This window comes from Aspergillus sclerotioniger, assembly GCF_003184525.1.
Source record: "Aspergillus sclerotioniger CBS 115572 chromosome Unknown BO94scaffold_32, whole genome shotgun sequence".
Classification (NCBI taxonomy): domain Eukaryota; kingdom Fungi; phylum Ascomycota; class Eurotiomycetes; order Eurotiales; family Aspergillaceae; genus Aspergillus; species Aspergillus sclerotioniger.
In genome coordinates this window covers 216,757-229,348 of record NW_020291022.1, presented here as the reverse complement: position 1 = coordinate 229,348, position 12,592 = coordinate 216,757, and the positions used below count along the sequence as shown (strand labels likewise).

Genomic DNA, 12,592 nt, shown 5'->3' with positions numbered 1-12,592 from the left:
ATTTATGCCCGAGGACTCGGTCTCTACTGAGCCTCGGCTCATGCTTCTGGTCTCTTATCATGGCCATTTGATTCCACCGTTGATGGGGGGGGGGCTCTTCATGCCTTACATGATTTATGGTCTGTAATATGGTGGTTGTTTCATGTAAATGTGGTGGTGGTGTACTTGACGTGGTACATCTACTGTTTATAAGGTACTGTCGCACGGTGTACATCTACTTGATGTATGATGTACTAGGATTACGGAGGTCTTTCAATTGTGACATCTCTGGGGACTATTTTATGATTTCCGTTCATCGGAACCACTCCATGTGGGTTTTCTTATCTATGTGGAGGAACTTTGACTCCTTTGTTTCATGTGTCCAGTTGGACGATGGGTCTGATGGGATGGGGTCTATCCGGAATCTGGTTCGATATACTACTCCCTATGTGTCGGTATACATCTTACGGGTCGATATATTTTCTATGGGTCGACATATCGCCTACGGGCCGATTTGACATCTCATCGGGTCTCACTTTCTACAATGTCCCTGACTCACCTTGGCTCCATTACCTCCTTTATGGTGGTTGGACACATGATACCTTGCGATATACATGTCGCATGGTCGGAAGCACCTTACGCTATGCACTTTAAGCTATGCACTTTAAGCTATGCACTTTACGCTGGGCACTAGACCTGGCCGGTCTACAGAGCCTTTATTTCACTTCTACAAGCTCTATCAGCTTCGATCCGTTCATCAAATACGATGTTCATTATCGGAACCAGCTCACGCTGTGCGCTAAACCCGGTGTGTCTCAGAAAGATTTCTTCTATTACCTCTTATATGTACGACCCTCGAAAATATACGACACTCAGAACACGGTACTCACCGAAACGAGCCAACCTAGCCACTCGTGGCTGCGCTCTAAACCCGATTTATGAGAGGTCTTTGATGGATTACTACATCACCCACCTTTTACTACCGACCTCCTATGCCGTCGTCCAGACCATCGACACATCTCGATACTGATTATCGGAACCACTTCACTCGTACCCCATACTATCTAACTTACAACGGGCTCTCTTTACCTCCTATACCTCCGATATCATCGAGACACATCGCAATATCAATAATCGGAACCACTTCACGTGGTACTCACCATCTATACAACGACCTACCGGTCTCTCTTACCATGCTTTGCAATTTGTACTACCTATACCATTACACATTGCAATATCCAATATTGGAGCTACCTCACTATCCTTATCAACCCAACCAAAACACATCATAATCTTCATTATCGGAACCACTTCAACTGGCTCTCCTACTCTACTTAACAAGATCATCGACTCATCTGGTCCCAATTACTGAAGTCTCTTCATGTGGTACCCACCATCTAATTGCTTACTGGTGTCTCTTTTATTCTATGTATCCCTACTACATATAGCCTCCATCCAAACATTGCAATATCCATTACTGAACTGAAACCTTCCCTTGTCACCCCAACCAACACACACCACACACCATAATCTCCAGTACCGGTACCACTTCACTTCACTTCATCTCCCTCCCTTCCCTCTCCTCTCACCCCTATCTTCGCACACACAATCAAATCAACCCCCACCCGCCTACTACCCGAACAACAAAGAAACATACCACCCTCCCACCAGCGCCCAGCCCACAGCACAGCCCGTGTAACCACAACCAATAACCCGAAACCACCTTAATCTCACCCCACGACCAATAAAACCACCCCTTCCCGCATGCCAATCGAAACAGGGATTATCCCGACAAAAGATCCCAGATATACTTTCCTTCCCGTGTCATTTAGATCAACGGATGGGCAGGGGAGAGGAGGATACCGTTATCATGGGGGTAATTCACGGGATAAAGAAGGGAGGGGGTATCGGAGGGTGTCATTTAGGGAGTGGAAGGGTCTGTTCGAGATGAGGTTTCATTTCATTTCATGAAGGGAAGGGGAGGGGGTTATATAAGGGGGTAAATCTATCTCTTCCTTTGCTTGTGCTTGTTGTGTGTGGAATCACATTCTTTACTACCATCACTCTTTTATTTTACTTGATCTTAAGGGTTGATCCTACCTACCTACCTTACTCCTATCACTCCTTTATTTAGCTAGTTCTGAGGTTGATCCCAGTACACTTACACTTACACTTACACTTACACTTACACTCCACACTCCACTCCACTCCACTCTACTCTCATTTATATTATCACCAAGGACTCAAACAACAAACAACAAACACCAAAATGTCCCCCTTCTACTCCTGCCCCTCCTCCTCCTCCTCCTCCCCTCCACCAACTCCCACCCCACCACCACCACCACCAAAGAAATCTGGCACCCCCCCATCAACTCAACCTGGCAAATCATCCTCCCCACCCCCCTAACCCCCCGCGCCATCACGCCCACCTACCAAATCTACGACATCGACCTCTTCATCAACGACGAACCCATAATCACCACCCTCCACAAATCCTCCCACAAAGTAATCTGCTACTTCTCCGCCGGCAGCTACGAACCCCACCGCCCCGACAGCGCCCACTTCCACGCCTCCGACAAAGGCAACGCGCTCCCGGGCTGGGACACCGAGCGCTGGCTCGACACCCGGTCCCCCAACGTCCGCAGTATCATGCAAGCCCGCCTGGACCGCGCCGCGGCACTGGGCTGCGACGGCGTCGACCCGGATAACGTGGACGCGTTCGGGACCGACAACGGATTGGATTTATCGAGGGAGGACGCGGTGGACTATGTGCGGTTTTTGGCTGCCGAGGCGCATATGAGGGGTTTAGCGCTGGGGTTGAAGAATGCGAATGCGATTGTTGAGAGGGTGGTGGATGTGGTGCAGTGGGCGGTTAATGAGGAGTGTGCGTCGTTGAGGGAGTGTGGGGATTTGGGGACGTTGGGGAGGGCGGGGAAGCCGGTTTTTCATATTGAGTATCCGAAGGGGGAGGGGGTTAGTGATGGGGGTTTTGTGGGGGAGGAGGAGAGGATGACGGCTTGTGTGTTTGAGGGGTCGGGGGGGTTTTCGACGGTGTTGAAGAATTGGAATCTGGATGAGTGGATTCAGGGGTGTTGAGTTTGTTGCTGTTGGATGTTTGGACGATGTGTTGGATGTGTAGTACAGATGCTTGTGTTGCTGTTAGGTGATTGTGTATGAATTGAAGATTCTTGGAGAGGTGTTGAGTTCGTTGTAAGATGACTGAATATACAAAGACCGAGGACATCAATTCCCTTTCTCATACTCATCGTATTTATGATTATTTGAACACCGTCAGATTCATGTAGGAAGACATACTCCACACCGAGACTCGCCTGTAGTACTCTGCAGCAGTCTTCATCGTCCCCTTGGGCATTAGATTCGTGTCGGACGCCTTCGGAATCGAATAAACCAGCTTGTTCGCGTCAACACACTTGGTCGGGACCTTTAGTGCAATGGCTGCGCTGTTGTTGGTGTCGGACATGGTGCTAGCTTTCTATGCAAATGTGTAGGTGGCTGTAATACCGTGTTGTGTTTGAATCACGCTTTGATGTCATTCCAGACGTACTGTACTGCTTATCCGCTGCGATCACATGAGGGAAGACGGATAGGCTAGCCCGAGATGCGGAGACTAAGACATTCACGTGTACCTAGATGCCGTTGAAGCCAGTCAGTCGCTTATCTCCCGCACGGTCCTTAGAGCCCCGTGGGACTAGATTGGCCCAGAAGCATCCAGATGAGTAGTAAGCGGCGTCGAAAAGTGGTAGCCTGCGGAACTGCTGCAAACAAGGCGAGTCTGGCTGTGGGCTTATCATAATGCATCTAATTAAGCAGCTCGTAACATACCAGGGTGCTGTCTGGACTCTGGAGGCATGCAAGAGCCCCAGTCGGAAGGGATGGAAGAGGCGTATCGTGCTTCATCGCCAGGGTCATACCGTGCCCCCGCACTAGAGAGCAGCATGAAAACCGTGTTCCACATGACTGGCGACTATGTTAGCAGTTAGTCTTTCCGAAAATGGCTATGGCGCGGGTTAGCGTAGTCTGGACTGAGTTGTCACTGCAACATAGATTGGTATTGTCACGACACGTAGACTTCGGACAGCGTCATGGACATAGGGAGATGCAGCATGCTTTGATTCGGCGCTACACAACCATGGCTGCATGATGTACCTACTAACGATGCGCTCGCTTTGACTTGCCTGTCGGATTGTCCTTGCTAGCATGCGAGAGAAAGGCCTTAGCAACTAGCGCTCCCCACCGCGGTGTATGTAGCAGGACTTTTTCGGAGGTAGGTAGATATTTGTATTGAGGGTGACGAGAGCCCAAAGTACGAGACGCAGATGGATTGCATTGGCAACTGCATCGGAGTGATCGCGGATCCAGAAGGCATTGTTGCGTAAGGGTATGAAGGTATTGTTCGACCCAGATTACGGCGTAGTTGTCTGCTTGAAGCATCATGGATTATCTGGCAAAGGAACGATGTCTCGGTAGGGACGATTAAGGAGTCGATTTCGGGCTGAAGGTCTGAAAAGAGCACATACGTTAGACCTGGACTGCCTAGCTAATCACACTTACCTCACTATTCCATGCGGTTCGATTCCATCCTCCTAGAGTGTCTGGTATCAGCGTGTAGTCCGTTTGGCTCCAGGAAGAGGGCTCCGAGCAACGGCTCTAGACTGGCCATCCTATCCATGCTGACGCTGGATTATTGCAGCATCGGCCCGTTCGGTTGAGGAGCATACGACAAGTTGGTGAACTAATGCAATTGTTCTCATCAGCGCCAGGCTTTGCTCGCAGAATATCCAAGACAAGGCATATCTTACCAGCAGTTAACTCCAATGATAGCAACATCTCAGTGTTCTATAACAGTAGGAAGAAGAGGATCGAAACTCCTAGATAGTCCGGTAATGTGTCAGCTCAACCCCCCCTGCAATATGTGATAGAAGCATACGACTGCTCATCAGCCTCTCGTTAACCATTTCTGCTTTATTATTATTGATTTGAAGAGCCTGCTGCTGAAACAAGCGGGCTGGAGTGATCGGGGTATATGAGAAGAAAGCTCGCAGAGAAGTGTCGTCCTGGCAGGTGAATACTGGCGGATCAGGTGACAACCATCTTCTTCAGCTGCCATGGTGTTTGACCCTTTCAGCACCCTTCCAAAGTCAGACTTTCGCTTTAGTGAGTTTCATCCCAGAATGAGCAGGCGAAAGCCTTCTCGAACTACACGATATCTAACGCTGAGCTCAACTAGCCTTACAGATCCAGGCAGACGCCTATCAAACACAGAAGACTGAATATAGCCACTCGGAAATCCGACACGGATTAGTACACTCTCACGTCTCAGCCATTAGGCACCCCGTTAATCGACAGGCTCCCCTGAACGCCCTCGGTGATATGAACTCAAGTCCGGACAAATGGTGGCCCATTGATGCCACCGGCTGATCGACTTCAACGGTCGCAGATCCCCCTTATTGATCCGTGTGCCGTTCAGCCACATCCACCGTTCTTTGTCTCTTATAATCTTACATCAGTAACACACTCGGACCACCTGCCGTAAGCCATGCAGCTTGGCATCTAGAGCCTGCCCCTGATCCTTGTGGCACATCAACAAAGCAATATAAACGGGGCTCGGCACGGGGACCAGCAAGGACAGAAGCAGTATTCCACGCGAGTCATAAACCAAGCTAGCATATGTCCATGTAATAGATGTCCATATCATAATAAACCAAATCTATACCCATGGCCAATTGTCTCCGTAGCCAATGACACATCCCTTTAGTTCCCGGGTGGACGGAAGTCCTTTCCGACGGGTTTGGCTCACAAAGAAGACTCGGAAGCTGACTTACAGCAATACCAGACCACATTAAGAGAGGGGAACCATCAACAGAGGGTGGTGGCAGTCGGCCCCCCTTGATGATGCAGAACGCTCCACTAAATGGGGGCGAAATGACAAGCACGTTGCTCAAATATGTCGAAAGCGATTGGCGCAGAATCCCTAGCATAAAGCACATTAATCTATTTAGTAAGACCCAAGTCTAGTGCTAATCACGGGCATGACAAGCCTACGACCAGTCAGTTCACACCTATCCCCAGGCCATGTGTTTGATTCGTCGATAATAGAATAATCCGTTCAGGGATCATGATGGGCAAAAAAGGAAATAATTCCAACATGAGCCGATGCTACCCCTGTCCTCAGCGTTAGCGTGGAGATAAGCAGACAAGGACTCGGACCATGTTAGGTGTTGAACTAGGAGGTTAGCAGAAGAACAGCTTCCCCGACTAGTCAGGTAGTCTGGCATATGTCAATATCGACCCTCGGTCTAAATTGCGCCAGTGGCCGGGCCTTCTCCGCCGGGTCCACCGAGGGGTGGACGAAGGAGGAGGAGAATCCGCTGGCAAACGGCGAGTCCGACGACCGTTGAACTAAAGAGGAAGGCCCATGTCGTCCGAATGCTTGACAACCGTTGCCAAGCATGCTTGGTCTGAGAGCCAAGCCTCACAATCGGTCGGGGAGATCGTGGCGATGCATGATATGACATGACATCTGGCTCGGATTCGGCCCGGGTTGCCCGTGCCTCGGAGTCCTGGCACAGAATGGTATATGATCCGTGGCTGTGAAATATCGGCGGAGACCTCTGACTGGCGGAAAGTTGAACCTTCGAACAGGGGAAATGACCTGATCTGCTTTCAGATAGCGGTGATTCTTCAGAGGAACTTCACGGAAGGCAAGCTGCATCCGATTGTTCAGTCCATCCTAGGCACTCTGGTGACAGGTATCTAGGCGGAGGTGGATCGAGATCACCTGTCGGTTGATCCTTGTCTGCTAAGGGTGGTGTTATGTGTGGTTCCTTTGTCCTTCGACATCCTGTTGGAGGGATCAAGGGTCTCTGCCTTACCTGATGAAATGTGGTGGTCGGACCATGGAAGGAAGTTGAGGTCGAGATGCTAAGATATCACGCACTTTACGTGGCTTATGATCGTGGATAACGGTCTATAAGCTAGGGTCCATCAGGTCTTTTGCACATCATTACGTGTGCGATGCGATGACACCGAAATGACGAAAGAAGGAAGGGATTCAGCCATGGGGGATCCAAATTAACGACGGTTGTAGCCGCCGGGGATGGCCAGGGTCGAGAGATAATCAAACGAGATCTTTGATGAATGGGAAGTGGCCGGGACTGGACGGAGTACTTTTTACTTTATGATTAATATTTTTCATTTTCAGTTTTCTTTCTTCTAATCATTTATTTCCCTGCTTTATTTTGTTATTGGTGTCGTATATCCCCTACGCGTTTCAGCAAGACGGAATCTCACGCCGTGCCAACAGAGCCAAGCCTGGCTGGGAACCTTATCGAGAGCCATAGTCGCCAGCATTAAGCACGTACGTACCCCAAGGACCGTCGGGTAAATCCTACCGTTAGGAAAAGAAAAATCTGGAAAGGAACCGGCTACGCGTCCATCTGGGGACATTCCTTATCCTGTTCTGAGCAGAGTCCATGTCGGATATATAGCCGTCGATAGACATTAAAGTACCGTGGCACGGATCAAGAGGAATAATATTGGTTCCAACTATAATAATAACAAACTTTCCACCCGCCTTACCATAAGGACCTTCCGGCCGGCATCAAACAAACAGAATAAGGGCCATTCCTGCATGAGGTCATACATGCATGGGTTGCCTGCTTTGCTTGATTTCCCTTTCCTCTGCCCTCGATCTAGTCTACGCCGGTCAAGGGAGAAATCATGCCATGCTGGAATGATAGGCTTCCCTTTCTTCTTTTGGCAGTCCCGCCGCGCTTCAGTTCGTTCTTCGGACGATGCATTCGGGACTTGCGTGGGGAGAAAATCGTAACCTCCGAGATGCAGCTGACTATACGGAGTACTCCGTACTCGTCTCGAGATGGACATGTCGACCTATGAGTGGTGGACGGAGTACGGAGTTGCGCCGGACTCTAGAGTTCGTCCTATGATATGAAGGACAGCAGCCTGGAGAGGGGGTTCTCCAAAAGTAAAAAAAAAAATGAAAATAAAAATACAAAATGGAAAACAAAAAAGGGTGAGGGGAAAAAAAAGGAAACCTGGACAGCACGGGGGGGGGGGAAACAAAGGAATGGAAAAAAGAAAAAGAAAACAAAGAAAAAAAAAACAGAAACTTTAAACGATCGTCCCAACAGAACTAAGGGATACTTCGTTCAAGTTGGAAGGAGCAGGGATAAAAGCAAAGTGATCGACAACACAACCTTTCACAAACTGTTTGTTCTATCTGGTCGCAATTAAATAATACCATGCCAGTTGGTGGTTGATGCATCCACTGCGGATCGATGTATGAAATGCTCTCCGTTTTGATCCGCTTTGGCTCCCTTTCTCGTCCCTCAGTGGCATACATCCGAAGTACGTTGGAACGCGCCTCCGCACGGCGGAGCCTAAGCCTGCTCCTACCCTTATCTAACCAGTGTCCTATGGCCGTTGCTCTGCGGCCATACACCGAGCCGCCAGTTCCTGTCCTGTATCATCCTGCCTGGACGTCGAACCGACCGTGCTACTCCAGATACGGAGTAAGGCATGAATGAAGGTGGCCTGCGACCGCCTGCATGCCCTGCAGCAATGCACCATCGGGCCGAGAGTAAGTCTGGTTGGAAGGATTCTGGGAGCTGGCCCTCATAGGTGGTCTGAAGCAGCTGTACTTTAAAGGGTTCCTTTAGCAGAGCCTGGAGGGCTGTGATTCGTCCAGAAACAAATTATTATCACAGGCCCATGACAAATTGCGGTAGCCGACGACGATAGTCGTTGGGACTGCGGGAATATTAATGGCTGCGGCCCAAAAAATTCCACCATCTCCACCCGAAAAGTTGTTGGTTTCTTAGCAATCTGGCATCTCCACCATCTCATGCAATAATCTGATTAGCGCCATTCGTGCGTCCCGGCAGATGTGTAACCACGGTCTGTCACGGATGCAGGCCGCTTGAGAGCCACATTGGTCTGGAGATAGCAGCGCTAGATGTAACAACTAGCGTGGAGTTTGTCGTCATGAATCTGCCCGTCCATCCAACCCCCCCCTCGGACGGCGGGGATGTTTCCTGGATAACCGGCTGCGAGAATGTTTGACAGGAGATCGAAGCTGCCACTGGAGGAACGAGTGCCGTCGTCTCTGCCGTAATATTGAGTGGGAACCGCAAGGGTCACCGCATCCCTGCGAGAACCTGAGACTGGTGCGATTCCCCCATCCAACGCCCGGGGGGGGGGGGGTTGGTGGAGGAAGAAATAGCCTGGGGTGCTAAAACCACCCGTCCGGCTAGGAGAGCCACTGGAGGTTCACCTTTCGGCCGGTCGCTGGCTAAGCGGAGGAGCACAGACTCCATCTGGCCCCCAGTAGGTGCAGGACGATACCCTCTTGGCAGGCAACGGGTTGCGTTGCAGGCCTCTGCGTCAGAGGCCATTGTAGGTTGATAACCAGCTAGCTGTCTCTAGCGCCCCGTCCGGAGCACCTTGCGAGCAGGATACCCTAAGCAAAAAGGTCAAGGCGGACCTTGTGTAGCGTCTCTTCGGTTCTTCCGCTATTCTTACTCGCCCGTTAGTCCTGTATCTGGGGGGGATCGTTCCATCTGTTCTATGTCGAAGGTTCCGAGCGAGGAGCACATGTGCAGAACATGTGATGCTGTCGGGGCTTTCTGTGCGAGCTCTAGATCGGCGTGATACCCTTCTTCGAACACCGATGGCCACGACTCCAGTCAGGAGGATCAAGAACAGCTCCATTGTTGGAATTGAACAGACAAGTAAGCATTCAAAAACGATCTAAAAGGACGTCCGCTCTTTTAGGCTCCTCCAAGCGCCATGCAAATAAAATATGGTACCCAGAATTCCGCAGATCGTAACCCCGGCCTAACCTCCGGAGACCATGTATATCAATATCCAATAAAACAACCAAGAAACGAAGTTACAGGATCAACGGGAACATATGCACATGAGAAGGGCAGCATCATCGATATTACAAAGGGCATAAAAAGAGAGAGGGGAAGAACATAGGAACCCCGAGAAAGAAATGCGGCAGACATGAAAGACGTGTCGTCACGGAGGAGGTCTTGTCGCAGTGCCGATATAGTAGGTAGTGGTAGTGGGAGTGGTAGTGGTAGTCGGCAAAGCCCCAAGATGAGCGCCGTCGCTCCTGCCCGGAACAGGAAGGTCGCACTGTTGCTGCTGAGGGCCATTGACCGATCGTTGATGCCTTTCAACGACATAGGATACATTTCCCAACCACCACAATGAACCTGTCATGCGGGCTTTCCGCGCATTTGGGGTCTTTGGCCCCATCGACAGATGTGCGGATGAAATGGGCGGCTGGGTTGCGACAGCTGCTGTAGATATAGTAGTTCTTAAAGTAATTGCACATGGTCGTCAAGTTTCAATCTCAACGGATGGGAAACGTAGTGCAATGACGGCAGACGCAAGTGGTTGCGATTGGGACAGGCAGAGGCGTTGGCACTGTGTGAAGAGGCCAGAGGAAGGTTTCGGACTGGACTGGGATGTGAAACGGTGCAAGAGTTTGAAACTAATCTGAGCATTGACAAGGCTCGTGCTTAACAGATTTTGAGGAGTCTCCGATTCCCTTCGAAAAGTGTCCCGGACCTGAAATAATATATGCCACTCATGGTGGGCTGTAGTGTTTGCCATGCAAGCTCCAGGGATAGGTATTTTTAAGGCTCATCACAAGCCCGGATGCAGCAAGGTTAAACAGGGGGAAAAGAGAGCCAAATGTTTTTTTAATTTCGCACCCCCCCAAATTTTATTTTCCTGTAAAAAAAAATAGAAAATAAAATAAAAATAATTTTGTTTCCCAGTTGTGCCCAAAAAAGTCAATTTGGTTATATAATCTTTTTTGTTTTTATTTTTCCTGAACTGTTTGAATCTTTAATTATAGACCCGCTCCACGAACCTCAGGGCCGTTGAAGCCGTCTGTACGGAGCAAACCTTGACAGAGGGGAGTCCCTGTACAATTGCGGGTCCAGTGTCATCGGAAGCACATCAGTCACTTTAGAGGACAGCGATGATGCCGTTACTACTAACTTTGAAGGAGTACCGGCGGATACCGTTCCACTGTGATGCGAAGCCCCATCTGCCGCGGATTGATCGGGTCAATGGGAGATCGACACGGTCCCTCGCAGCCGTTGATGCTTCACTTGCACGTGGCGCTAACTAGGATCTTCATGCATCGGTGGTGGTGAGCCGTGGAATTCTTGCCTGGGACCCAAATAGGAACAGGGCCATGAAAGCCAGAAGTGGTGGCCAAGCTGTCTGGATTGCAATTTTCATGCTCGTAGTTCAAAAGCCGCCAGGGGAACCACTCCAATTGGCTAACATGATTAGACTCCAGTCGCCCCGGGATAGCCAGATAGATGCATTAGCCAATATCGGGTATGGGGAAATCATAAGTTAGTTCGTCAGAAGGCTGGGCCATCATTGGGCAATGCGAATATCATGGTGCCTGGCCCGTCCTGCCCTTTCCGCACCCTCTGTATCGGCAGGCGTCTTTTATCCCTCTCGCATTTCCCATTGATCAACCTGCATATGTTTGTCCCCTTGTATAATCCATGCAATTAATAACTTTATCCACAAGGTAATTTGGCAGCATGGTGCCACCTTCGCCTAATAGCTGAGACCATACACACGGGCACAGGTGGCGGCACTGCAGGACTCCTCGTGAAGAAAAGCAGGTGATATAGCAGGAAGTCTGACTAGGATCGCTATCAGCCAAAGATCCGCCACGCCGGCTCAAAAAATGACCAGTGTTAAACTCTGAACAGTAGCAACAATTGAAGTAAGGCTGAGCAACTATCCATACAAAAGGCCTCGGGAACGCCATGGCTCTGTGCGCTTCGGGTGAAGACTACGGTCAGTCTACGCCCGATCCTTTTCTTAATGAAGGGGCAATCAACGAAGGAACCTTGTACCGGCCACAAACCGGGTTGCCGTTAACTGTTGGTATCGTATGCGTAAGCTTCCGGGAGATCGGGGAGCAACGGTGCCAAGAACATAATGTGATTCTTCTCACCTAATTGTTGTCTCTTGTTCTCCGTTCCCCTATTCTGGCCAGCCTAAACAGACAAACTAGCATGGAAGGATCGGGTGTTCTCCGTAGGCACGCAAGAAGGTGAGAAGTGCCCACTCAGATGGTCCCATATGCAGAGAGTCTCGGCCCATTGCCGTTTGACCCTAGTAAGGCGGTTAGTGGGAGCCTGCTATCGGCAGAGGTATGAGGTATTTTTTTTCCTATTCTAATTTTCATTTTGAAATGCGTCAGCAAGCGGTTGAGGCAAGCAATCGGATTTCGTCTAATAGACCAGGGTGCAAAGGACGAAGCAATGGACCTCCCAGTACCCGGTGTGTTTGGGGGGGGATGGGGGGGCAGCTTTACCGGGATAAGACATGGTGCTTGCATCCGTCCCAAGGGGCCACCAACAAAAACACTAGTAGCTGAGAGAGCATAGGTGAAGGTGAAGGTCCGTCGGAACCTAGAGCAGTGCCTGAAAAAAGAACTATATTAGTGAGACATTGAGAGGGCCAGGGAGGGGGGCACAGTTTTCGGTCGCCAACTAACGATGGTGGGAGCTTGGTCCAAGCC

The 12,592-nt window shown here is 50.1% G+C and overlaps 3 protein-coding genes across 3 annotated transcripts; 1 reads left to right on the top strand and 2 right to left on the bottom strand.

Moving 5' to 3' along the window:
* Positions 1–636: 636 nt before the first annotated feature.
* BO94DRAFT_627669 (endo alpha-1,4 polygalactosaminidase) lies at positions 637–3,075 on the top strand (the record flags this gene model as incomplete). Its single annotated transcript, XM_025617441.1, has 2 exons — positions 637–787; positions 2,330–3,075. 2 exons carry the CDS (start codon positions 637–639, stop codon positions 3,073–3,075), a joined length of 897 nt encoding a protein of 298 aa, XP_025463420.1.
* A 226-nt stretch (positions 3,076–3,301) lies between these two features.
* On the bottom strand, positions 3,302–4,711 carry BO94DRAFT_241454 (uncharacterized protein). The gene is made up of 3 exons (XM_025606370.1): positions 4,151–4,711; positions 3,823–3,964; positions 3,302–3,626 (listed from the first exon to the last, which is right to left on the bottom strand). The coding sequence occupies exons 1-3, from the start codon at positions 4,432–4,434 to the stop codon at positions 3,465–3,467; spliced, it is 588 nt and encodes a 195-aa protein (XP_025463419.1). The 5' UTR covers positions 4,435–4,711; the 3' UTR covers positions 3,302–3,464.
* Positions 4,712–5,061: 350 nt separating this feature from the next.
* BO94DRAFT_539038 (uncharacterized protein) lies at positions 5,062–5,713 on the bottom strand. Its single transcript, XM_025612619.1, has one exon. The coding sequence runs from the start codon at positions 5,693–5,695 to the stop codon at positions 5,504–5,506; it is 192 nt and encodes a 63-aa protein (XP_025463418.1). The 5' UTR covers positions 5,696–5,713; the 3' UTR covers positions 5,062–5,503.
* Between the last annotated feature and the right edge of the window lie 6,879 nt (positions 5,714–12,592).

Bases quoted from the DNA above. Each gene is read 5' to 3' on its own strand.
- BO94DRAFT_539038 (XM_025612619.1), bottom strand. From the start codon at position 5,695: ATGATATGGACATCTATTACATGGACATATGCTAGCTTGGTTTATGAC.
- BO94DRAFT_241454 (XM_025606370.1), bottom strand. From the start codon at position 4,434: ATGATGCTTCAAGCAGACAACTACGCCGTAATCTGGGTCGAACAATAC. The intron at 3,965-4,150 runs GTAGGTACATCA...CTGCTAACATAG, and splicing joins TCAAAGCGAGCGCATCGTTA to TCGCCAGTCATGTGGAACAC. The intron at 3,627-3,822 runs GTATGTTACGAG...AACGGCATCTAG, and splicing joins AGAGTCCAGACAGCACCCTG to GTACACGTGAATGTCTTAGT.